The following is a 24,905-nucleotide window of genomic DNA, read 5'->3' on the forward strand; positions in this document are numbered from 1 at the left end:
ATTTTTCTTCTTTTTCTCTCATCCATATTAAAAATTTGACAAACCTTACAATACTACCGGTATGCTGAAATCAAGAGAATAAATACAGTAAACACAAAGGCAGTTGCTTCAGACATTGCTATGCAAAATGAGGCTAATACGCGTAATAACAGTAATTTTTCAAATAATTAACAAAAAACAAGATTTCTAAATCATGCCATATGTATCAAAAACCATTCTTGTTCTCCATGAAAAGCCAATGAAAATGAGTATTTACATGACCTGGTTAACATGAATATTGTAAAAGTTACGGCTGTTTTAAATTTCGTCAACCGGCGAGATGGACCGGGGCAGGGTCTAGACATGGTTCAAATCCAAAAAAATTTTGAGAATCTCATTTTTTTGGGTTAAAACAAAAATTTAATACCCAGGCCTAATCAATTTCCAAAATCACCCAAAAAGGGGCCAGCCTAAATTGCTGGGTGTGAGTGGCTTATAATGCAGGTTTCTTCGTTCTGCAAATGATCTATGAACTTTTGTATGATTTTACCAAAAAATCTTTGCTGATGATGTTACTGAATCTTTTCTTGTGCATGTTTGCAAATCTTTGATGATATGTGATAATTACTGAGCTTTCAAACTGGGTTATTTGCTTTACAAATACTGTTACAATGCTTATTTTATCTTTTTTGAGTTTGGCTTTTTTTTGGCCTTTTTTTCTAACTATTTGGCCTCAAAGTTGGCCCATTTTTTGGTGAGTTGGCCTTTTTTGAAAATTAAAGTCCGGCAACCCTGGGTACGAATTGTTCAGGTTACGAATTCATGTGCATCCGACTTGAGGTACCTCTAAACATGAATATTTTTTTTAAATTATTTTGCATGTGATATACTGTATTTTCATGAAATGGAATACCTGGCACTAACAATATTCCAAAAAGGTGTTTTGAAGTACCACCCTAACGTGCACCCTGGTTAAGAACTTCAGAGTCTAATGAAATTTTGTTACAGCTATTTCTGCTGCAATATTCACTGACTTATTTCGACAAAATGTGATTGCTGTATGTCATGTTTTATATGCTTGCATGGCTTATTATATTCTGTGTTTTGGCGGTTGACTCAGCATTTGGACTCGTCACCATTAACTGTCGGAAAAGATGCCATAGGACAATGCCAACTGACAAAAAGCAACTATGGCGGGATTGTAATTTAAGAGGTATGGTGCAGTATCTGCTGTCTTTTGATTCTAGTTGTAATTAAAATAATGTGTAAATGCTGCTTCACTAAGATGTGGTACTGCCATGCTGGGTTTTTTTTTTCGGTCATTTATCGGTCATTGACCGATTTTTTAGCAAAATGTCTGAAAAAAATATAGTTAATTCGGTCAAAATGTCCGAAAAAATATAGAGTCAATTGACTATATATGACCAAAAATGACTGAAATAAATTTAGATAGTGTATTATATATATATATACTTTTTTGTCATAACTTTTTTTCTAGTGAAATTAAGGCAAACAGTCTTCTTAGAGCAGATAGAAACATTATGATTCTGCATCATTTGATACCAAACTCATGTTCCTAGCACCAGCAGTTCCAAAGTTACACCCGATTTGAGAATTTTGGGGGTATTCTCCCATAAAATGAGGGTAGCACGGCCAATAGGTGGTGCAATTCCCTGAAACCAGTTTTGTTGTTGTTTTTTGCTAATTTGTCAGGGGTCTAGACCCCCTTTCTTTTAATTTAAAAAAAGTTTTATTTTCAACCCACCCTATTGTCAACTTGACAAGGTAACTCCAGTCTGACAAAATGTCAAGCTAACAAGGGGATACGGGCAATTGGGATGTGAAGCACCTAAACCTTGACCAAATTCTTTGAAATTTTGTGATTTTGCTTTTTTAGTCAAGCCTTACCCACAAAAAAAAATGATTTTGTTTTCAATCATCTTTTAAATTTATGGGGGCACACAACACACCATATCAACAAATGTCTGGTTGACATACCAACATATGAAGAGCTTGTTTCCAAAACCGCTTACATCCACTTTCGGTGATTTCGAGAAAACCACGAAAAACGTTTATGACAGTTTCGCTTGGTAAATGTAATGCGCTTTTGATTTCTAACGATGTATTGAGCCATGACGTTTGTCCAGATCTAAGGAATATTAGAAGGCTTAGAATCGCCTTTTTATAAAATTAGAAATGTGGATATGAGCGGTTTTGGAAATAAACTGGAGAATAAAAATTGCCAGAATGACAGAAACCAATTTTTGAAACCATTTTTCCAAGCTGACCACCACTAATTCATCACCACAATCCAAATCCACTTTAAACAAAGCAAAAAAACACAGTTATAAAACTCAAGTAGACTACTAAGCAGTCTAAGCACCGTTGGTAGCTGCAACAATAGGCTGCAAGCATATAACAGTGCTTATCAGTGTTGCCAGATAGTAGATGCTTCAAACTACCAAACACATTTCAAATTTTGCCAAACTGACCAGAGACTGACTGTCAACTCACCAAAAATGTTTGCCAAAATTCTGCCAACTCAAAATTTTCGAAGCAGGACATTAAGGCGCGAACAAAACGGCGCGAGACAAAAAGGTGCAAAAAAAAGGGCGCAGAGACAAAATGGCGCAGAGGCAAAGCGGCGCAGACAAAACGGCGCCAAAGTCAATGTAACAATTTTTTTTTCTTTTAAAAATACTTAACTCAAGCGCGAAGGTTGATCAATAATAGTTTTGATTCAAACGCGTTGCTCACTTCAAGTTCATTTGGGAAGCACGAAATAACATTATTGTAAAGAGAAACTGCTGTGCAATAATATCTAATTTGTGATAATTAAATGAGTTCAATAACACTCAATGACATTCTTAATTCAAATGCGTTGCTCCTTAAAGAAGTTTAAATGCTTTTGATGTCATCCGTCGGCGACTGGCCTCCAAGGAATGGACACGGACAAATTGTTTCGGCTTGGGAGGAAAGTGTTGGAAAGCATGTCCAAAAGTTTAAACCAGAAAACTTTGGAGAATTTTTTTTAAATTGCTGAAAAAAAGTAGCCTACTGTTGTGAAATGCAGTGCGTAATTTCATTTGTGCAGTTTCGTTCAGTTGAGGAACATTGCAAATTAATTATTTTACTAGACAGCGCAAAAGACTTGAAAAAAAAAACCTTGGCGATTTCAAAACAAGCAATGAGTGTGAACTGTGTTTTTCTACCTTACCACTATTTTCGTAGGCCACATTCCATTCTCAAAACTACACAGCTGGTAAGGAGCTAAAAATAGCACGCTTGAATCAAAAACTTCAACAGTCAAAGTTCCCGTTGTGACATCACAGAGGTCGGTGAGATGAAAACAAGTCCGATTGCCGCAGTTTGTAGAAAAATGCTTTGATCGCACACGCTCTCCCAGTCAGCAAAGATGGTCTTTTTTACATTGTTTCAATGTCTGCTGACGATAAATCAATGTAAAAAGGACCAGTTTTGCTGGCTGGAACATACATCATAGTGTTAATGTGACACAGAACTAGTAAACTCTTTAAAGTTAAACCAGAATTGTAAACAGTTGTATGAAGTATCAGTTGTAATGTGCGTTGCTGCCTAGTCAGCACAGACACCTTCTCAACAATTACGCCCATTCACAATTACTGCAGAAACGTAGTAAATAAACAATTCCTGATTTCGCTAATCATCGGCAAACCGTTGCAATTTGTACCCAGCTCGAAAAGTAAAAATAAAACCCGTCTGGTTTGCCATAGATGCCGTCCAACTGTGGTATTGATTTGCATCCTATCTTTGACACCCATCTCTCTGAACTGTCACGTGCGCTAATTCTGTACTACAAAGCAATTATCCAGGTAACAATATCCGCCACTATAACTTTGATTCAACGTTGCCAGACTTTGAATCAACATCAATGCAAAATCAATGGAATTGTTAGCTGTGTAAGAATATATTTTTGCGGCTTGTAGCCAAATCTGCCTACATCTCAAGCAAACATTTGTTTCTGATCTTCGTACCTTTCAAAACAAACAATTTTCACGTCTAAGCACTGGTCGCACTTTTGTCAGCTGGATAATTACAGAATAAATAGTTTCTTGGCAGTTGATAAGCCGTCACGGTTGTTAGTGTGAGAGACAGAACGCAAAGTGTGATGCAGGAATATTAATCGCGCCGTATTTTGTCTTGAAAATGATGCGACATAATCTTTGAACTTATTGCAAACAAATGTACGCTGTTTCAAATTGCTCCCCGACCAAATGTGGTCTTTACTTCCCGACTGAACTTGACTTCAAATATAAGGAGCAACGCATTTGAATTAAGAATGTCATTGAGTGTTATTGAACTCATTTAATTATCACAAATTAGATATTATTGCACAGCAGTTTCTCTTTACAATAATGTTATTTGATTTCGTGCTTCCCAAATGAACTTGAAGTGAGCAACGCGTTTGAATCAAAACTATTATTGATCAACCTTCGCGCTTGAGTTAAGTATTTTCAAAAGAAAAAAAAATTGTTACATTGACTTTGGCGCCGTTTTGTCTGCCGTTTTGCCTCTGCGCCATTTTGTCTCTGCGCCCTTTTGTCTCTGCGCCCTTTTTTCTGCGCCTTTTTGTCTCGCGCCGTTTTGTTCGCGCCTTAATGTCGTGGACCGCAAAATTTTACTGCCAAACGTGACGTAAAATTCTGCCAAATCTCGAATTTGGTAGTGAAATTTGCCAAATGGTAACACTGCTGCTTATCACGAAACAATGACGAAAACGGTTTAACAATCAGCGATATGTCACGTGATACAATGGCTTAATATGATTGGTTAATTGTGGATACAAGTGGTTTTGGAAACAAAGTGTGATGGCGCTTAAGCGGTTTTGGAAGAAAATGCAATTTTTAGTGTCGAATTTGAAGCAGAAAGAGAAGGTTTTGGAAAAAAAGGAATTTATAGTAGGTACCTATGGTAATACTCTACCTAATGACACTCTAAACTCAATTTTGGTATAAGTGGCGCCTAAGCGGTTTTGGAAACAAGCTCTTCAGTCTGGTTTGCGTCACGCAAACAACTAAATTTATATAGAACATTCGAAAGCAAAGGGGGTAGGCGACTTCAGTTGAAAATATTGATGCACTTTAAATGTTTTATACACAGGATGAATGTCACATGAAGATTTCTTTTTTATAAGTTTAGCTAGGTTTTTTGCAAAGCTTGTTGAATCTTTTCCTAAAAAGGGTATACAAATAAAATAACGTCTCAGAATAAAATGTCTCGATCGACCAATTTAAAATCATCTCTAGAGGCAGATCTGAATTTCAGACTAAGATCATGGAAGCCTTAAGAATCAAACGTAATAATCCGTCTCTCAATCGTCAGTTATTCTCGTGTGGCTCATCGTTCCTCTTGTGTGTGTTCTAATTGTTTGTCAAATGCCTGTAGTTTACACCTCATGTGATCTGTTTTCCACCGTCTAATTTACTTATAATCATTCCTGTGTCACTCGTTCAGTTTGTGCTTTTCGGTCTGGAGTGTCGTTAGTATATTATACAGTTACAGTTATAGTGCAAAGTCAAATTTACCTTACAATTTTCATTTTATGTATGATATAATATATTGCAGATATGCAATTCCTGATGAGGACACACGTACGACAGTCGTACGTGTCGAAAACATTAGAGTTTATTTTTAATTATGTTATATTTGTGTATGTAAGACATCATGTTAAACCCGCTGAAGTTACTTTGTATAAATAATTATCCAATAATCATGTTTTTGCACACTTTTTGCATAATTTATTACACGTTTTTCACTCAGGTAAGAGAAATGCAATTGCAAACAAGGCCTTGAAACAATAAAACATATTTGCAGTTGTATTTAAATACACTGCTTCCAAGTAGGTGTAGAACTAGTCTTCGTAAAGTAATAAAGGTTTCACGACCGAACGCTAGGCCTAGTGGAAAAAAGTTTTAAATATAAACCCGAGTGGAAAAAAAGCTTCAAATACCAACAAAGTTGAGAAATGTTGGCCCATGGTATCTGGCGACCAAACACGGTCCAACGGCGGAGTAATTTTGGATGCCATTTAACGACTTCTAGGCGGCTGTGGTTGCCTGGAACTTAAAGGCCTGCTAATGATTCAGTGATACAAATCTAAATGATAGGCCCTACACACTCATGGCAGCTGGTTTTTTTTTTCGCTGAGACTTTTCGGTCATTTGTCCGAAATGACTTGAAAAAATTCGGTCAATTTTATGTCATGTTTTATGCACATACGCTTTAAACAGTCCAGTTAGTAACCCCCAGGTTGTGCAGTGGAGTTGTTACTTGCTACTGTGTGTGTACATGACATGAGCACTATATTGTATTACCAGCTATACAGCATATATCTATAATATATATAGTTATATACTGTAATGGGTAGACGTAATTTGTGATGGGTAGACTGTGATCTGCCATGAAATCATTGTCAAGAAAATACCATCACACAGATTGATATACTCTATAGCAGGGGTTCCCAACCTTTTTATGTTCTCGTACCACTTAGCCACCATGGATTGTCAACACGTATCACTATTTTCAAAACAACTAATTTCATCCAATGTTAAATTATTTGCAAGATGATGAATCTGGATGTAAAGTCAGCGAAAGTAGCAAAAGTAGCAACAAAACTTCACAGAGTCCATTACACCACACAGCACAGAACGCATCAGAATAACAAAGAAAAAGACACAACCAAACACAAACACAATACAACTAAATTTAATGAGATTTTTGTTTTTGTTTATCTTTCACCAGTTGACCGATGCGTGGCATAACTTTGCTAATAGCACATCGGAAGTCATGTTCAGGGGCACATATTCGGTTTCGATTTTTTGATTTGATGTTCATAAGAAAAGAAAATCCCTGCTCGCATTCCCAAGTAGAAAGAAAAATCAGTAGTTGTGGAACAGCGTGGGAAGCTAGCGTTGGGTATGAAGAAGCCATACTAAGCCAAAAGTTTAGTGCAGAACATTCTTTGAGTTGTTTTTTTGCTGTCTGATCCTCCAGCATGTCTATTAGTTCCTCTTGTTCCCCTGTACCGACAGGTAGGTCGGCTGGGTCCACTGAGAAAGGATCTGTGATGTATGGGCAGTTTGTAGTATCTGGAAAGTAATGCTGCAATTCAGCAGTTAGCAGCGAGAGGTGCTGGGTAATTTCTCTGGAAAAGTCATCACTGATTTCCATTTCAAGGGCTGACAGAAATTTAAACATACCATAGCGCTTGTTTTCCACATTTTTTCTACATAATTCCACCTTTCGGATAAAAGCTCCCAGTTTTGAAACAAAGTCTACGACAGTGCAGTTTTGCCCTTGAAATGACAGATTTAAATGATTGAAAGCTTCAAATATATCTGACAAATAAGCCAATCTTGCAATGAATTCCACGTCCTCCAGATCGTTTTGAAATTCATGGTCTTTCTGTTGGAAAAATAAAAGTAATTCATTCCTCATTTCAAAAAGATGCTTAGTTGTATTTCCTCGAGAGAGCCAGCGCACTTCTGTGTGATAGAGGAGACAAGTGTGGTCTGAGCCAAGATCTTCACAAAGAACCTTAAACAATCGAGTATTTAAAGCTGATGTTTTAACAAAATTTACGATTTTGACTACCCTGTTCAAACACATTAACAACTTTGCAGGAAGAACCTTTGTGCAAAGAGCAAACCTGTGTATGAAACAGTGAACTCTTATGACGCGAGGTGACACAGCTTTGACATGGGCTTGAAATCCAGACTTTCTACCGAGCATAGAGGGAGCCCCATCTGTCGTACATCCGACAAGATTTCCACAATCCAGTTCATTTTTCTTGAAAAAATGATCCAAAGAGTTGAAAATATCTTTTCTTTTTGATGTAGTGGACACCTCATGATTCAACAATAATTCCGTTTTTACAGTATCGTTCTGTGTAAAGCGGACGTAGACAAGCAGTTGGCAGCAGTTTGTGACATCTGTGGATTCATCAAGTTGTAAGGCAAATCCAAACTTTGAATCTCTTACTCCTGCAATCACTTGGTCAGTGATATCAACTGACATTTCCTCGATGCGTCGTTTCACAGTATTGTTAGAAAGCAATACACTATCCAACTTTGCCACTGAATCTTCTCCAATCAAATTTCTGACTAATATCTTTGCTGCTGGCAAAACAAGTGACTCGGCAATGACATGAGCTTTTTTGTTTTGGGCCATCAGAAGAGATACTTCATAGGATGCCTTCACAATTCCGGGATTATTTTGGTAAAACTGGCCTGTGTGATCCATGCGATGTCGCTTCACGTTTTCCCCAAGTCGCTCAAAATAACTCTTATCTTGATTCATCTTATCTGCATGATTGGACTCAAGATGCCGCTTAAGCAAACTTGGTTTCAAAGCTGCATTTGAAAGGGTTTTCATACAAATCACGCACTGAGGTAAGCTATCTTCACGGTGTTGAATAGCAATGAAGCCATACTTAATATAATCTGCGGTTCTGCGCTATACTTTCGCTTCGACATTTTCAAATATTTAGACAAAACTGTAATGCTGTTCAGGATTCAGCCACTACACGTCGGAAAACCAACATCAGAATAAACGCAATTCTGCAATTGCACAGACCACATTGCACACGTAATAGTTTCGTCACAGACACCATTCACATTGCACCCATAATAGTTTCGTCACAGACACCGTTAAGTTTGCACAGCAGCATTGCATTAATAACAATGACAGCAGGGAGCAAGATCGACAACAGTAGCTTACTGAGTGCAGAGAATTTAGTACGGAAAGAAATAAAAGTGTTGTTCGCATATTTTAGAAACTCAAAATTAAATAATTGTTGCAATAGGCCTACTTTATTTGACAATACTACTACATATCACATGCAACGAAGAGCTGCTCGCGTACCACCTGAAAAGCTCCCGCGTACCACTAGTGGTACGCGTACTACCGGTTGGGAACCCCTGCTTTATAGGCTACTGCTGCATGTGCTAGACTACCGGTACTACATTGAGACTTCAGCAATCAGCACAAAAGGTTGAACATGTCAATCTAGTGGGTTAACCCTAGTTGGAATTGATTCTTGCTGTTGAATTTTTTCATAAGTTGACGTGATCGCACCTTCTGACGAATCAACCCATCCATCCTACAGCATATAAGCTTGCTTCAGTCACGAGATTGACGTGACGCTCCACTGCTTGGTTGTGGCAAGGACAATCCAGCTGCAGAGGTTCGTCAATGACATTGTCAAGCTGTTGATCTGTTAGGGATCTCATGATAGGTGGCTCAGACTTACGAACTGTGCCAAGCTTCACAAGTTGGTGGTATGGTTTTGCTTTAGTGTTAAGCTGTGGCACAAGAAATCTGCATATTGCAGGTGGCACCGCTGGTGAAATTTCCTTTTTCAGCTTTTGATTTTCATCTTCAGCTTTTTGTGAGGAGCCAACATCCATGATTCTTACTTTGCTTTTCCTGTGCTTGTGAACCTAAGGAATAGATTTGTTGGACTGCTGCTCTTCTAACTTGGCAATCTTCATCACCTAGCATACCAACTATGATATTTTCAGAGTGAGCTAATAATGCATTGCGTTTCAAAACCTTCTTGGAAATCTCTTTTACTTCTTGGTTTGTGAAGATTTCTTTGCAACATGTTGAAGAAGTTTTTTGACCCAACAGATAATGAATTGTGGTGTTTTATTTCAAACCAAGATGGGAAGCAAATCTTGATGCACTATGCAGTTCTCAGATCATGAAACTTTTGGAAGGGTTGATTACATGAGTGTATTTACAAAGTAGCCTACACGCAAGTGTTAGCCACCTTGAATGACATAATTCCCCGACTGACAATAACTGCAAGTCTTCATCAACATGCCCAATTGCCCAAGCACAATGCAGGCATAATCCATATATTACACTGGTCTACAAAAAAAGAACGTTTTTTGCTCCATGAACTTTGATGACTGATTTAGAGTAAGTTTTGGGTGCTGAATCCGAATCTGACCTCAGATTTATCCTATCATGCCAGGTTTGTGAGATATGTTCAACAAATTGTTACAGTACTTAATTGTCAAAAGTTTAATTGTTAAAACATGCCTGTAGTTTACACCTCATGTGATCTGTTTTCCACCGTATAATTCACTTGTAATTATTCCTCTGTCACTCTTGTAATCATTCCTGTAAGAGTTAAGTGAGGCTTCTCGTGACGCACCGATTACACTGTTCAACAATTTTTCAAAAGTTGTTTGCTTCCCGTAAGAAAACAATTGATTCGTATGTATTTTTGGACGCTGAATCCAAAAATGTTGGTTAAAATTGCTGATTAGCTCTAGTTTAAAAGATAAAAACTTGTTTCATTTTTGTATGTGGATCTACATATGGCAAGCCTTGGACCCTTGGTGCACTTTATTGAACACAACAGTAACAATCTACAAACGGTGTAATAATCGCATGCGTTTATATTTTAGCATAGCATTTGCAACAAATAATTGTCACTTTTCAAATATAAACTTCTAATCTATTTTATCTGTTCTTCTCCTTTTGCCCTGTCGCTTGTATACGGTTAATGAAGCATCCCTAGATAGCTATCATCCAGCAAAAGTCAGCAAGCATTGATTGATTTTGTTTTCCCTGGTATCTCTTTTCCATTGTAGATATGCATTAGTGAAATCGCTCACCAATCACCATGCTCATCGCTAACTTTTCCACAATTTGGTGGAAAAAATCCAGGTGCGAGTCCAAAAGATGTATCCTCAGTGACATATTGTACCCCATGCATCTGTATGTTTTAATGAGATTGGACACCAATTCCGTGTAGTTATCAGCTGTTTGTGTAGTTGTCAGCTCTTCAGCCAGCAACTTAAACGCTTCCCATGCAATTTTCTCTTTGCCAAATAACAGTTGACCAAATTCACCGTCTTCGAGAAGTTGCCTTATCTGGGGACCTATAAACACACCTTCCTTTATTTTCGCTTTGCTCATTGGGGGAATTTTTTGCCAAGGTACATGAACCAGCTCTTGCTTTGTCCATTGCCTTGACGAAGCTCTTCACTAAACCCAGTTTTATGTGCAACGGTGGCAACAAAATCTTATTTGATTCAACAAGTGATGGTTGTAGAACGTTTTTCTCCCCTGGAGTCATAATTGACGGAGAGGCCAGTCTTTCTTGATGTAGTTGTAGTGGGAACGTTTCGCTCGATTATCCCATTCACAAAGAAAACAGCAGTACTTAGTATAACCTAGCTGCAGACCCATAACAAGAGCTACTACCTATAAGTCACCACACAGCTCCCAATGATGTTGGTCATGCTTTATGCATCTTAGAAGTTGCTTTATGTTGTCAGTTTCCGTTTAGCCATTGCCGAAGATTTGAGTTACAGCATATGTGAGGGGCCCAATTCTTGTCCTGATCACCAACTTTACATCCAAAATACAAGTGGCATGCTTTCCTGAGCACAGCCGTAAGGGCCGTTATACTTCGTTTTTGTGAAGAAAAAGTTATTTCACCACAAATGTAGGAGAAATTGTCTGCTTTATTGATGCATTTTCGAGGCATTTGCAGAAAGAGCAGTTAAGGCTAAACACATGAAGTTTTTACAAAAGAAGCAAGCAAACAACCCAACTCAAACATATGTCAAATAAAAATAATATGAATAGACACGTCATCTACCTTCCAACTAATATATTAAGTGCCCAACTCTATCTGATCGATGGAAGCTACAACAGATAAACACACACTGCTTTCCGCGTCAACAAGTAAAGCACATTTTGGCATGGTGCCATATCTCAAAAACTAGAGCTAATCAACGAATTTCAAGTTGATATTCGTGATCAGCAACCCCAAATTAGCCAAGATTGACTCTATTCGTTTCAGAAGCAAATTGGCTGTTGACCAGTGTTATTGAACGCGGTCCGGTAGAGTGAGGCACCACTCTACTGACCACTACGCCACTCAATACGCCATTTTTTAACCACCAGTTTTGAACTCCTTGGGTTTCAAAATGGTAGTATACCAAATTTCAGCCCCCTGTGGCAAATATTTAGAAAGATATTTAACTTTTAGGTCAAAGTTTTTGTCAAATTTTAGGGCGCTCCTTGTATTTTGGCCACCCAGTGGTGAAAAATTGTAACATGCATAACTTTTAAACCGCCGGGTCAAAGTTGCTCAAATTTTCACAATAACCCTTTCAGTTAAATAGCTTCATATCCTAGGAATTTTAGATATTTTAAAATTTTTGTTTACAAATCCCAAAAATTTGTGATGATTTAATATGGAATGACCCTGGCTAATTAATACTGTCACTGTATTCTGCCATAGTACATACTCTCTGCATCACTTGTAGAACTCTCGACATCACTTGATGTCTTGTCATCTTCTTCATTTGGTGTGACATGATGTGAAGCCACATTGGTATGGGAAGTATACCGGTATGTGAAGCACTTGATGTTCGCACTCACTTTGAAGGGTGGATTGACGATTTTGGAGCAGTTTTGTTGGTTGTACAGCCAATTTTTCCTTTAGATTCAATTTGTAGGTTATATAGTTTTTTGTCTTCTTGGCACAGCCACTCTCCTTCTATCTTGGTAATGTCACACAGGTTTACTGTTTCATCTTTAAATGAATCCTTTTTTGTTTTTCTATTTTTCTCCTGTTTCTCCATCAGTTTCAGGACATATATAAAAGTTCATAATTTGTGGACTACAGGACACACAAAATTTTGAATTTGTTTTCTAGTCATAACCCTACTGTATAGTTTGAAATTCCAGGTGCATCCACACATACTCCCACTTGATTCACAGAGTCGGTACAGCTTTAGTCCAAACCGCGCCCTCTTCGAAGGACTGTATTGCTTGAACTTTAGTCTACTGTGAAATTTCAGCATAGATTCATCCACAGAGATGTGCTTCTGTGGACAATAGACTTCCTGAAAATTGTGGAGAAATGCATCAAGGAGAGGTCTTATCTTAAATAAACGATTCATTTCCACCATCCAGATCATTGTTGTGAAAATGGAGTTTCCGCATGATTTTGATGAACCTATCCCTCGGCAATCGGCATGGTTTTCTTCATTAATGGCATATCGTGCATGCCATTCGTGCTCCAATACATCTGCAATTCTGGCAGACTCACCACTCCCATCATGATGGATGTAGCAAAAAAACTTTCAGTTCTTACGTGTCATGTCGTCGGGAATTAGTGGCTTCAGGATGCTGTGTGGCATACAAATTGGTATCCCTTTCAATGTTTCCAAGCGTTTCGAAAAAATGTCCAGGGCCACTGGGCCAGGTACTTTCATCTAGGTTCACTAGAATGCCACCAATTCCAAGTCAAGTTTTGTGCCACACTCTGATTTGGTGACCTGGAAGAAGTTTGATCCTCATCACTTTCACTGTTGCTTGAGTTCAGGAAAAATGTGTCAACCAAATTTTCCAATTCAGCACCATCTTCATCTTCGGAACCGGACTCACCGTACGATGCAGAGCCAAGAATTTGTTGAAGACCAACTTCAGCATCAACAGTAAACAATCTTCTCGCAGCCATTTTTCAAATCGATGACATACTATGTAAAGCTTATATATATCACTGAAAGACAAGAAACAAAAACGCATAAAATATATACATTGCAAATGCAAGCGTTACAAAAAGATTAATACTTCAGTTAACAACAAAAGAAAATTCGCGTTGCCACCTCTTACAGCTAAGCAACCACTGGAATGCCTTCAATTCGCTCATGCTGAAACAGTAGCTCAGAAAGCTTACATCACAGGCAACTTTCTCACAAACAAAATTCCGCTGTAACATTGATTTATTATATCATTGCCTGAAGATAACAGAACCATTAGGTGATTCCCCTTTCAACTGCTAGCAATGGTCGGCAAAAGGCGACTCCCATTGTCGAACCAAGAAAAATCTGTCAGCTACAGCCATCGTCCGTCGAATTGGCATGGACAAAACTGTCGGCTATATCCGACAGCCGAACGGAAGAGGTTAACAGATACTCCATCAGGTACAATGTTTTGGATTAAAAAACCTTTGTCAACAAGTTTTAAATCATCTGCAACAATAGCCTTAGGTGTCCAATGAGACATCATGTGATAAAAATGGCGGTACTTGATCAAAATCGCTTAAGAAACATAAAACGAAAAGTATTTCAATTTTTCTTTACTCATCAGGCGTTTTGAATAGTATTTAGGGAAAGTAAAGGAGTATGATGGTGCAAGTACAAACATTGAGGAAAGAATTACAGTAAAAACAACAATGACTGACAGTGTACTATAGCCTACACGACATCTCGGTAATCCATCTCGGACATCTTTGTTAAACTAAGATCAACGCAAAAAGCACATAAACAAATTCTGATGGGTTTAACATGACGAGACAAAAAAACTGCTGAATGGATTCGAAATCGAATAAAATTACAGGATATTGTGATAACTATCAAAAAACCAAAGTGGTCAATTGGTCATGAGCAGGTCATACAGTAAGACATCAGGACAACAGATGGACTAACAAATTACCAACTTGGACACCCTCGGAAAACAAACACAATCAAGGAAACCCAAAAATGAGATGAAGAGATAAAATTGACAAAGAATGTGGAACAACAAACTGCTACACCAAAACGCATGATCGATTGTATTGGCAAGAAACGGGGAAGCCCTTCCTTCAGCAGTGGGCTACCACATAATGATGTAGGGATCATTTACATTGGCTAAACTTGTAGTTTTGTGGGTCCATACTCATGCAAACGAAATAGTTTATGTTTCTCGGCAGCCGATTTGTAGCAAGAATTGACAGCGATAGACACACTCTAGTAGTGCAATATTTCACAGAAGGAAATATGCCAAAAATGTGAAATTTCTTGACTTTTAGTTTTTATTGTTTGCGAATTTTCTAAACCTACACGGGTCATTTTTTTACCTTCTTGCCCTTCACACTAAGCATTTCATCTCAGGTGGACTGAAATCAGTGACTGACTGACCAGAGACATTTTTATAAAACTGCCTACAATAGCAATTGACACTTCTACATTATAGACAGACAGGGCTGCAATTTTTTCTTCTTTGTCAATACGACCAAAAATTCTGCGTTTGTTTGTCGAATAGTAATATGATGTCACAAGAGTCAGATAAGCGTTTGGCCACGGATTACTGCACAAGTTGTGTAGTATCAGAGTCACTTAAATTTTAAAACGCATGCTGGTTGAGTGATTGCAAAGGAGTATCAAGTGCTAAGTTGTGTACCTACCGGACATGCATAATATATATATTATTTGTTTTGCTCCAGAAAGAGAACTGTTGTAAAAGCGGAACTGAGGATCGCAAAAGAAAAAAATACCTTCTGAGGCTATACCGCTAACGTAACCTACTGCGAGAATTTTTCCTTTGGCATCTCTTTAGTCTTGCTTACTATGCAAATGGTTACGGAATGGCCCGTTTCGGTGAGTCCGATTCGGTGAGTCCGATTCGGTGAGTCCGATTTGGTGAGTCTGATTCGGTGAGTCCAATCCCTATTCGGTGATTTTTTCAATATATTTTTTTAAATTATCGGGTACCGTAGCCTAATTATCATTGCCGTTTTAGGGTTAGGGATTAGGGGTTAGGGATTAGGGGTTAGGGTTAGAGGTTGGGAACTCACCGAATCGGACTCACCGAATAGTAGCAGACCCAAATGGTTATGCACACCCGCAATCCGCATCCCACATGCAAACACAGTTAGGAGCGAAATATGCAAGTTACACAAGAAACACAGCCAAGATAAAGCGAAAAAAGAACTGCAGATAAAAGAAAACGGAACAATACTACGATAATACAAATCAATGGCATAATGTTACAGCGTTTAAGGTGTGCCGAGATGGCAAACAAGCCTCTTCGTACAATATTGCAACTTCAGACCCACATCTTTCGATTGTTGGTGGTAATTCAACATGAGAGGTCGTTTCAACTTCCCGATGAGCTTAAACATCTAGTGAAGCCATGCTATCGCCAGCGCCTGACCTTATATTTACAGATGGAAGCTCACCAACTGAACTTGATCTGCTTGTTGGTTGTGCTTGGGCAAACTCAGAAACGTTATCACTGTCTCGTCGAGAAAACAATGTATCGATGCGTTGTTCCTTATGCACTTGAACTGGCTTATCTATAAAATTTCATTGTTGAAATGTGAAAACGTAGTAGGCGCATTTTATCAAGCATGCTTTGCTTACCACAATTAAATTAAATATGTTCAAAATTGAGAATGCTTTGCGACGTAAGGCTAGGAAACGCTGTGTGAAGAAAGAGCGTTCTTCCTGGCCATCAGCACAAGGCTGAGCACTGAGCAGTTGTGATTCGCTAACCATAACATTGTAGCTTCCACGCTAGCCATTCAGACTATCCAATAAACGTAAAGTTTCTCGGCAGCCGATTTGTAGCAAGAATTGACAGCGATAGACACGTGTTTCGCGCATTAGGCTGGGCTCATCAGTATCGCACCGTATTCTTGACACAAGGGTAATCGACCACCGCCATAAAGCTATGAAACGCTGTTAGCCGGAAGTTTACCTGAATGATAAGTTCCGAAGGGAATTGGCAATGCTTCTCTTGATAGTTCCTTCAACAGATCCCGCACATCACTCTCTGTTTGCTGAACCTTAACCGCTTCTCGGTTAGACTGACCGAAGCTTTTGCCATTCGTGATGGCAGATGATTCTTTCGTTTTTTGGTCATATTAGGATACCAACTAACTGAAGACTATCCTATCTGTAGTTGGGACGAGCTTTGCTGTTTTTACAACTAGCCTATTACCTTGTGCCCTGTCCACGCCCAGTAGGGTGGGGTGAACCAAAAATTTTGCTTTGTCTCGTTGATATTTCTTGTGGAACAACATAAAACGATCAGAAACCGAATTTGAGGAAATTTTGACCTTGGGAACCTACCCACTTTTTGGGTTGAAAATTCTGCCTTTTTCGAAAAATATGCGAAACATGCTTATGAAAATAAAACTTTAAAGACACTTTTTTTGGCTAGATCTTCAATATACTATTTTGCATTGCACTAATACTGACTTGGACTAGCTTCTAATACAAGTTTTTTTTAGGTTTTGAGATTCGATTGCTTTAATTTTTTTGCAAAAACATGCAACTTTTTCCAAAAATCGAATTGCCTACCATTGCATTTTAAAATCAGTTTTGGGAATATAAAATGATAGACATGCAAAATCAACTGGATTCAACAGTCACTAATTCAATTGTAACACAAATATACTAGCACTTGATTTTAGTGTTAACAGTATCTACAAATGTGCTTGGCTGTAGTGCGCCTTTGTGTCTGCAACAGGAATCAGATTCCTGGAAGCTATACCAGCACGGATGAATCCATGTCTTCTATCAAACCCACACACTTTGTACGATGCATCAGTCACCAATTTCACAATTCTTTCTACTGATTGCGAGTGATTTGGATAGCTTTTCAATTCTATTTTGCTTTCACGACATGAGATGATGTCATCAGATGTAATTGTGGTTGTGAAGATAGGTTCATAACATAAATATACGGTGATGTCGGAATAATGGTTGGCCTCATAATTTATCGTTGGAACAACAAACTTCCGAACGGATCTATCACCAATATTTGCCTCATTGCGAATTTTCAATATAGCCATGACTGCATTTTCTCGAACTTCTCTGGAGTCATCCGCAAGCATTGCCATTATCACATTTTCAGAGTGTGCTGCGGTCGTAGAAGTAACTACACTCCGTGCTGGAATGCAGAGTGCGAGCGCCTCTACCAATCTTTTGTTAGCTCTTCAGATGGTCAAACAACACCCTCAGCCGCCAAGGCTCTTCTGGAAAGACTCGATGCAAAAAGAAAAGAACGCTGGACTGAGACCATCCAATCTCTCGCACTCAAGCCGTACAGCGTGGAGCACACTCAATAGCCTAACCTTACGGGACGATCAAGACAATCACCCCGACAATGTCCCATTCCTGCTAATAAGATCGCATCGCAGGTAATAAAAAATGGGAGATATAAGCCGTGTGACCGTACCTCCGATCGGTTTGTTACCAAAGAAGTGACAAAGCTTTGGAAGATCAACACACCCAACCAGGAGAGCATTTCTAGCTCCTTCTCATGGAGCGAATTCAATGCTGCCCTCAAGCACCTAAAACCTGGTAAGGCCCCTGGTCCAGGTTATGCGATTTCCTGTCGTCCTGCCTGCGCCGCCTCAAGATTCCTAAAGTATGGAGAAGATCTCTGGTCGTCGCAATCTCTAAGCCAAACAAACCACTAGACGATGCAAAGAGCTATCGCCCCATCTCCTAGCTCTGCATACCTTTCAAGATTCTTGAGAGACTGATCTACGCCCGTGTCGAACCAATAATCGACCCACTGCTTCCCAAAGAACAAGCTGGTTTCCGACACGGGAGGTCAACTGTAGACCAAGTCACACTACTAACTCAGGATATTGAGGAGAATTTCTCGGCAAAAAAGAAAGCGGAGGCTGTTTTTATCGACCTAACAGCAGCCTATGACACTGTTTGGCACCGTGGCCTAGTCTACAAGCTACTCCGCCTACTCCCTGACAAGCACATGGTCAAAATGATCATGGAACTCATCCACAACAGGAGTTTTACCCTTACCACCGGAAGCGGAAAACCAAGTAGACTGTGGCGACTCAAAAACGGTGTCCCACAGGGATCAGTCTTGGCTCCCCTTCTTTTCAACGTCTATACGCACGACCTACCATCAACAACATCTGACAAATATACATATGCTGATGACTTGGCCATCTTGTACTCTGCGAAAGACTGGCAATCATTACAAGCGACGTTGAGCCAAGACATGACGACCATGTCTGGATACCTTAATCAATAGAAACTGAAACTCAGCGAAAGTAAAGCTGTGACGGCAGCCTTCCATCTCAACAACAGGTAGGCAAAACGTGACCTGAAAGTGACCGTTAACGGCAAAATTCTGCCGCCCTGCCCAGAACCAACATACATTGGGGTTACACTTGACAGGTCACTCACATACCATTTACAGTCACTGCGCAAAAAGCTGACATCTCGTGTCGCCCTGCTGAGACGTTTGGCAGGCACAACTTGGGGTGCAGGTGCTGACACCTTGCGCACTGCAACCCTGGCTCTGGTTCACTCCACTGCTGAATACTGCGCCCCTGCCTGGTGCCGCAGTACCCACACCCGCTTCATCGACAGCCCAATCAACGACGCATTGCGAACTGTGACTGAAGACTGAATGCCTGCGCCCAACTCCAACAGAGTAGCCTACTTACCAATCCTTGCAGGCATCCAACCTGCTGAGCTCCGCCGAAAGGGAGCCATCATACACCTGGCTCGCCGGGCGGGGGATCCTAACCACTTGCTTCATGCAAAACTCAACATCTCACCTCAGGAATCCCCCTGGCAACTAAAGTCAATACACCCCTTTGTGCCAGCTGCTGTTGAATTACTACATCCATTCAGCGATCATGCCATCAGCGCAGCACACTTCATGGAAGATACTTGGAAAGCAGCGTGGTGCGCCACTGACACCAAACTACATGGTTTTATACCCCACCCGGTGGCGCGCCCCCCTGGTATGGACCTGCTTCGGCCGACTTGGGTCAAGCTCAACAGAATCCAAACCGGAGTCGGTCGCTTCCATTCCAACATGCACAAGTGAGGTCTGGCTCCCTCATCGGCCTGCAAATGCGGTGCGGAGGAACAAACTGCTGACCATGTCGTTCTCGAATGTCCCATCAACAAGGCACCAAATGGAACGCATGGTATAGCAACGCTGGACGAAGCTACACTCACCTGGCTCTCCACCACATGCCCTAAAATTTGATCTAGTCTCAAACAAAAGAAGAAGACCGCCTCTATCAAATTGTCAGACAATCACGAAAGGGTAAACGACTATTCGACGCGGAAACTATTGAATGCGGGAATTATTGGCCTATACAAAACTAAATACTGTAACTTTTGACTTTGGTAAATTTTTAGAAAAAATCCAAGATTTTTACACTTTTTGTGATTCATTTCCCTACTTTAATTTGCATCTATTGGCCCCATATTGGGAAAAACACATAAGTAAACTAATAGTTTTAGGTATAAAAGAAATATTACAATATTATATCAACTTTAAATAATGCGAAAAAAAATTTGAAATTTTAGGGATTTTTTGAAATATTATGAAATTTCAACTCAAAAAGTGGGTAGGTTCCTGTTGTCAAAAATCGCTGAAATTTTTTGTGTGATGTTTTCTCAAACCTCCACAAGAAATATCTGCAAGAGAATGCTCAAATCCAAAATTAGTACTGTTTCACCGTCGCCCAGTGACTTCCTACTGTTCTTCTGGAAGCGAACTCATGTATATAGCGGCCTTTCTCATCTGTATTTCTAATTCTGAGCAATGAGCATCTAGTCGGAAACTCGGCTATTTTCTAGATGTATAAAGGCTTGCGTAACAAGTATCTCACAGAGTTAATTTTATTAATTGACTCATACGGCGAAATACAAACTGGCAAAGACGTTGACAACTAAAAATAACCTAGGTTATTTCATATATAAATTAAACCCGTTGTGTCGAATAGCACAAAACGTGTGTGGCGAAATGTTTGATGCCAGGCGTTTGAACTTCAATCAAAGCATTTTCCTCGCAGTGTTCATAATGGCGGCGCGGAGGCTTAGAAATTTCGCCCGTGAAGCGTCGCTTTTAGGCCTTGCCTTAAAATACCTGTCGCTAAGAAATTTATGTAAGTCGGCACTCCTATGATTGCATCACGTGATGCTCTCCCCCGATTGTTCCTCGACCTTACTTGATGTCCTCTCTTCGTTTTTTTTTCGTAAGGCAGGCGTTTGTCGAATAGTGACGGCACGTGTCGACTGTCGAGCGGCATTGCCCCTGAAAAGGTAGAAGTAGCAGCTCTGTAGACAGACACTGCTTACAATTACTTTGAAATGTAAAAACGCCCAAAAATGCTTTATGTTTATGGGCAAAATTAATCGTTTGTTTAGTTTAGCATTAGGCCTACTCTATGTTATAATTCAAAAATATGCTTTCTAACGGTCAATTTTGAAGCTATTTTCGGAAAATTAGAATAAAAACCGACGGACTTGTTGACGTTTTACACATGGCTATTATCTTGTAAAATAGTTTGGGTCTGTGATTTTCATAACTCCATTATTAGCGATTAATTAGCACGGGGCTAAGATAGAACGTGACATACTTTCCGCTCACGAAAACAGCTCGTACTAAGATAGGTTTAACTGATATCTTGTTGATATATCTAGCAACAATTAATTTATGGGTTAGGCAATCAATTGGGCAAATACAGATAATTATATTTTTATTGACAGCAAAAATGATAAAATGCTTTTTGACAGCTGTTTTTTTTGCTGGCATTTTTTTTGTCATTTGATTTATTGATTGACTGAATCTTTATTCTCTGACTGGGAAAGCTTCTTGAAGAGCTTAATCTTGGCAGTTTCGCATACTTGTAGACTAGAGGCTTTGAATCACTGACGCAGGCCTGTCACCGAGATTGACAGAGTGAAGTTTCCGATTGTTGAAGTCTTGTTGCCGGGGAATTATTCCATCCATTAGATGCCGCTGAATGGAGAGCAGTCCTTAACATGCGTTGCTCAAGCGCACACCCCGAGAGTCGAACCAGCGCCGCTAGATCTTGAAGCTTCTTCATTACAGAAGTCACGCGCTAACCAACTGAGCTATCGGGGTGGACGATTTGTCCCAAATCTCTGAAAAAGGCTGTCTTTGAATAAAGATATTTTCAAATCGTGCCATTCCGTAAGACGTACCCTGTGATAAGATGACTCTGCGACAGGTCGTTTGTGACTGAATGTCGTGTGGTCTAATAAAACGCTTTCAAAACCAATGTTTTAATGTTTTAGAATTGGAAAACTTTCCTCGACCTTCTGTTAACGACAGCACTGCTCCTCTACCGCATCTTTTTAATTCAAGTTGGTTTATCAATACCAAGATAAAAAGCGGAAAAAAATATTTAGGAATCAATGTATCCTGGTCCCAAGCAGGTATATATACTTGCAATTGTTTTATCACCTAGCAAGTTTCTGTTTTTACTATGGTAAAATATAATTAAATACATTAATAAATATATTAACTTTTATAGCTTGTGGCCTACTTATGCCACCAGGCTAGGGTGGATCTCATTTGTCTACTTTCGAATTTTGAAGCGTGCCTAGTTCCAAATTGGTTTAAGTAGAACACCTCATTTTTTTAGAAATTGATTGTCATCTAAGGCAGGGCTGGGAGTCGCGACCCAAACTGGTAGTCTGACTGCGACCCACGGGATTTGCGACCCCCCAAGAGGGATTGCAGAAAGTATACCAATTTGCACAAGGTACTGCATATTAGCACTTCTGTGCGAGATGCTGTGACAGTTATTAACTTAATTAAGAGTCGTGCACTCAATAGGCGGCTGGACTGCCGAAAAAATTTCAAAATGATTTATCTGAAATGTTTTCACTTCGCCTACTGTTCTAGCCTAAGCAACATTGAAACCGTTTTCAGACCAGCTTTAACTAACATTGAGTCACGGGTGGACTTGCTTTTTAGCAGAAGGCAGTCACACCCATCACACTGAATAAATGTGTTTGCTTACCGTATTTTACGGACCATAAGGCGCACTTTAAATCCTTTTTTTCCTCATAAATTGATCGTGCACCTTATGGTCCAGTGCGCCTAATGTATGGATCAAGTGCGGTAGTGCTTTATTGCCTACACTCAAAACCAGTACCGATACTACTATTATATATGGTCTGGTGCGCCTTATGGTCCGGTGCGCCTTATGTATGAACAAAAAACTAATCAAAGCACTTTATTGACAGTGCGCCTTATAGTCCGGTGCGCCTTATGGTCCGTAAAATACGGTATTAGTTTTGTTTCCAGTAGGCTACCCAATGTATCCATAGGCTTCGTTGTGATAGTCAGAAATAAATAAAAACAACTGAACTGAGTGCCGGTGAATTGTTTTTGGTTTTCGTTTGATCTAAGCTTTTCCATAAATATCACATATGGATATTTCACACTGTTCATCATTTTAATTGTACGGGGCCACGAAACATTTTAGGAGATTAAAAGGGGTCACGAGCAAAAAAGTTTTGGATGCCCTGATCTAAGTTATGCACTAAGACAGTTGTTCCCAACGCATGGGTTGTGAGTCGTGACTCAAAGTTAGGTCGCCCGATTATTTTTTTGGGTTGCTTGTTTTTCAGGCATATTGTATCTTGTGAGAAAAATAACAATAAAAAAAATTTAAAACGTGAAGAGATCGATGCCATGATTAAGGAGGGGCATAAGGGAAGAAACAAGCATCAAGGGTTTTTGCAAACTCTCTAAAATGGTTATCATAATTTAGAATAAAAGCATATTAAATATAAACCAAGTCTTTCGTGCACTAATACAAAAAAGGTTCAACCTGCCTAAGGGGTAAGGGCGCTTGTTGTTTGGTTGTTGTTTTTGCCAGGTTTGATAAGACTACCCAGGAGGCAAAAGTTTATAATTTTGCATCGTTTCTACGTCACGAGACGTTTAAAAAAACCCATGTAATTTGGTTGTTTTTAATAATGGGCTGGTTCCATCAGTATCAGTACGTCATGACAGCGTTAGTAGGCTACGGGCTACGCAATAAACTACCGCAGTCATCACCACTTGGTTCTGACAAGAATGTCGTTATTTTTGGAGTCTGCTACTATTCAACGAGTCCGATTCGGCTAGTCCGATTGGGCGAGTTCCCTATTCGGCGAGAGCCTTTTTCGGCGAGTGCCCTATTCGGCGAGTTTTTGAAATTTTAGAAAGGTAATTATCGGTACCGTAGCCTAATTATAATTGTCGTTTTTACATCGTTTTAACGTCGCTAAAAATAAAGTGTTTGAACTATTAAATTAAAATTCATCATTTCAGTTCAGTTGTTTTTATTTCTGACCATCATATCAAAAACAATACACGCCAACATAGCAAAAGTAGAAGCGACAAAACGCGAACATTAAAACCTGCTTGAATTCGTCATGTCAGTTCAGTTGTGTTTATTTCTGATCATGATATCAGAAACAGTACACGTCAACATAGCAAAAGTGTAGAAAAAGGTAGAAGCGACAAAACGTTAAAACGTGTTTGTGACCGAAGTAAGTTATTGAGTTGAAAGAAATTTGGCACGGTCGCAACACCTTCAGAAAAATTTAAGATATGTACAAAAAAAAATCATGTTTATGTCTATAAGTTAGTACTTTTGAATAGTTAAAATGATCAGTTTGGATCAAAAAATGTGTGGCCTTCAGCTTGGATTGAAAGGAAATTATTGGGTACCGTAGCCTAGTTATCCCGACCAACAAAAATTTGTTCCAAGAACCCAGTTAGCTTAACAGTTCATTTTTACATTGTAGTAGCAGAATGAAAAGGCTAACCAAATGTGTGACCTATCATTTTAACGTCGCTAAACGTTGAAGTCGTGTAGAAAAGGGAGCTTTTGCTGACTAGGATACGTTGAAAATGAGAAACATTCACAGAAGCCTTACGATTTGTTTTAAGAACCCAGTTAGCCTAACAGTTCAATTTTACATTGTAGCAACAGAATGAAAAGGCTAACCAAATGTGTGGTTTATCGTTTTAGCGTCAATAACTTTTTTATTAGTTATATAATATTGTTCATTATTTCTTCTAAGATCAATATATCGTGATGTAAGTAACTTAGGCTATAGTATTTGATCTGTCTTGTCAGATCAGGCATTTCAACACCACTGCATCCAACAGTGGGATAGCCATTAAGTACGATAACGGTTTGGTTCACTAACACTAATCAATCCGCATTGTTCTTGCTTAAGACTCCATTGTAGCAAACCAGTTTTTCAACTGTTTCCACGTTTGCAGACAATAAATCAATCTAAAACTTGTTGTCTGTTGCTTTGTTTCACGTTTGA

The 24,905-nt window shown here is 39.3% G+C and overlaps 2 protein-coding genes across 2 annotated transcripts in view; one reads left to right on the top strand and one right to left on the bottom strand.

Annotated features, from left to right (window-relative positions):
• Nucleotides 1-998: 998 nt before the first annotated feature.
• LOC145769541 (uncharacterized) overlaps nt 999-24,905 on the top strand; it is an 87,314-nt gene continuing 63,407 nt past the window's right edge. Inside the window, exons 1-2 of the mRNA XM_082581192.1 lie at nt 999-1,192; nt 21,861-22,001. Coding sequence (XP_082437318.1) covers nt 1,045-1,192; nt 21,861-22,001 — 289 coding nt within the window. The 5' untranslated portion in view covers nt 999-1,044. The remainder of the gene's footprint in view (nt 1,193-21,860; nt 22,002-24,905) is intronic.
• On the bottom strand, nt 6,724-7,215 carry LOC145768287 (zinc finger BED domain-containing protein 5-like). The gene has a single exon (XM_082579764.1). The coding sequence runs from the start codon at nt 7,213-7,215 to the stop codon at nt 6,724-6,726; it is 492 nt and encodes a 163-aa protein (XP_082435890.1).

Source organism: Aplidium turbinatum, chromosome 4, assembly GCF_918807975.1.
Source record: "Aplidium turbinatum chromosome 4, kaAplTurb1.1, whole genome shotgun sequence".
NCBI lineage: Eukaryota > Metazoa > Chordata > Ascidiacea > Aplousobranchia > Polyclinidae > Aplidium > Aplidium turbinatum.

Excerpts from the sequence above, each read along its gene's own strand:
- LOC145768287 (XM_082579764.1), bottom strand. The coding sequence starts at position 7,215 with ATGTTTAAATTTCTGTCAGCCCTTGAAATGGAAATCAGTGATGACTTT.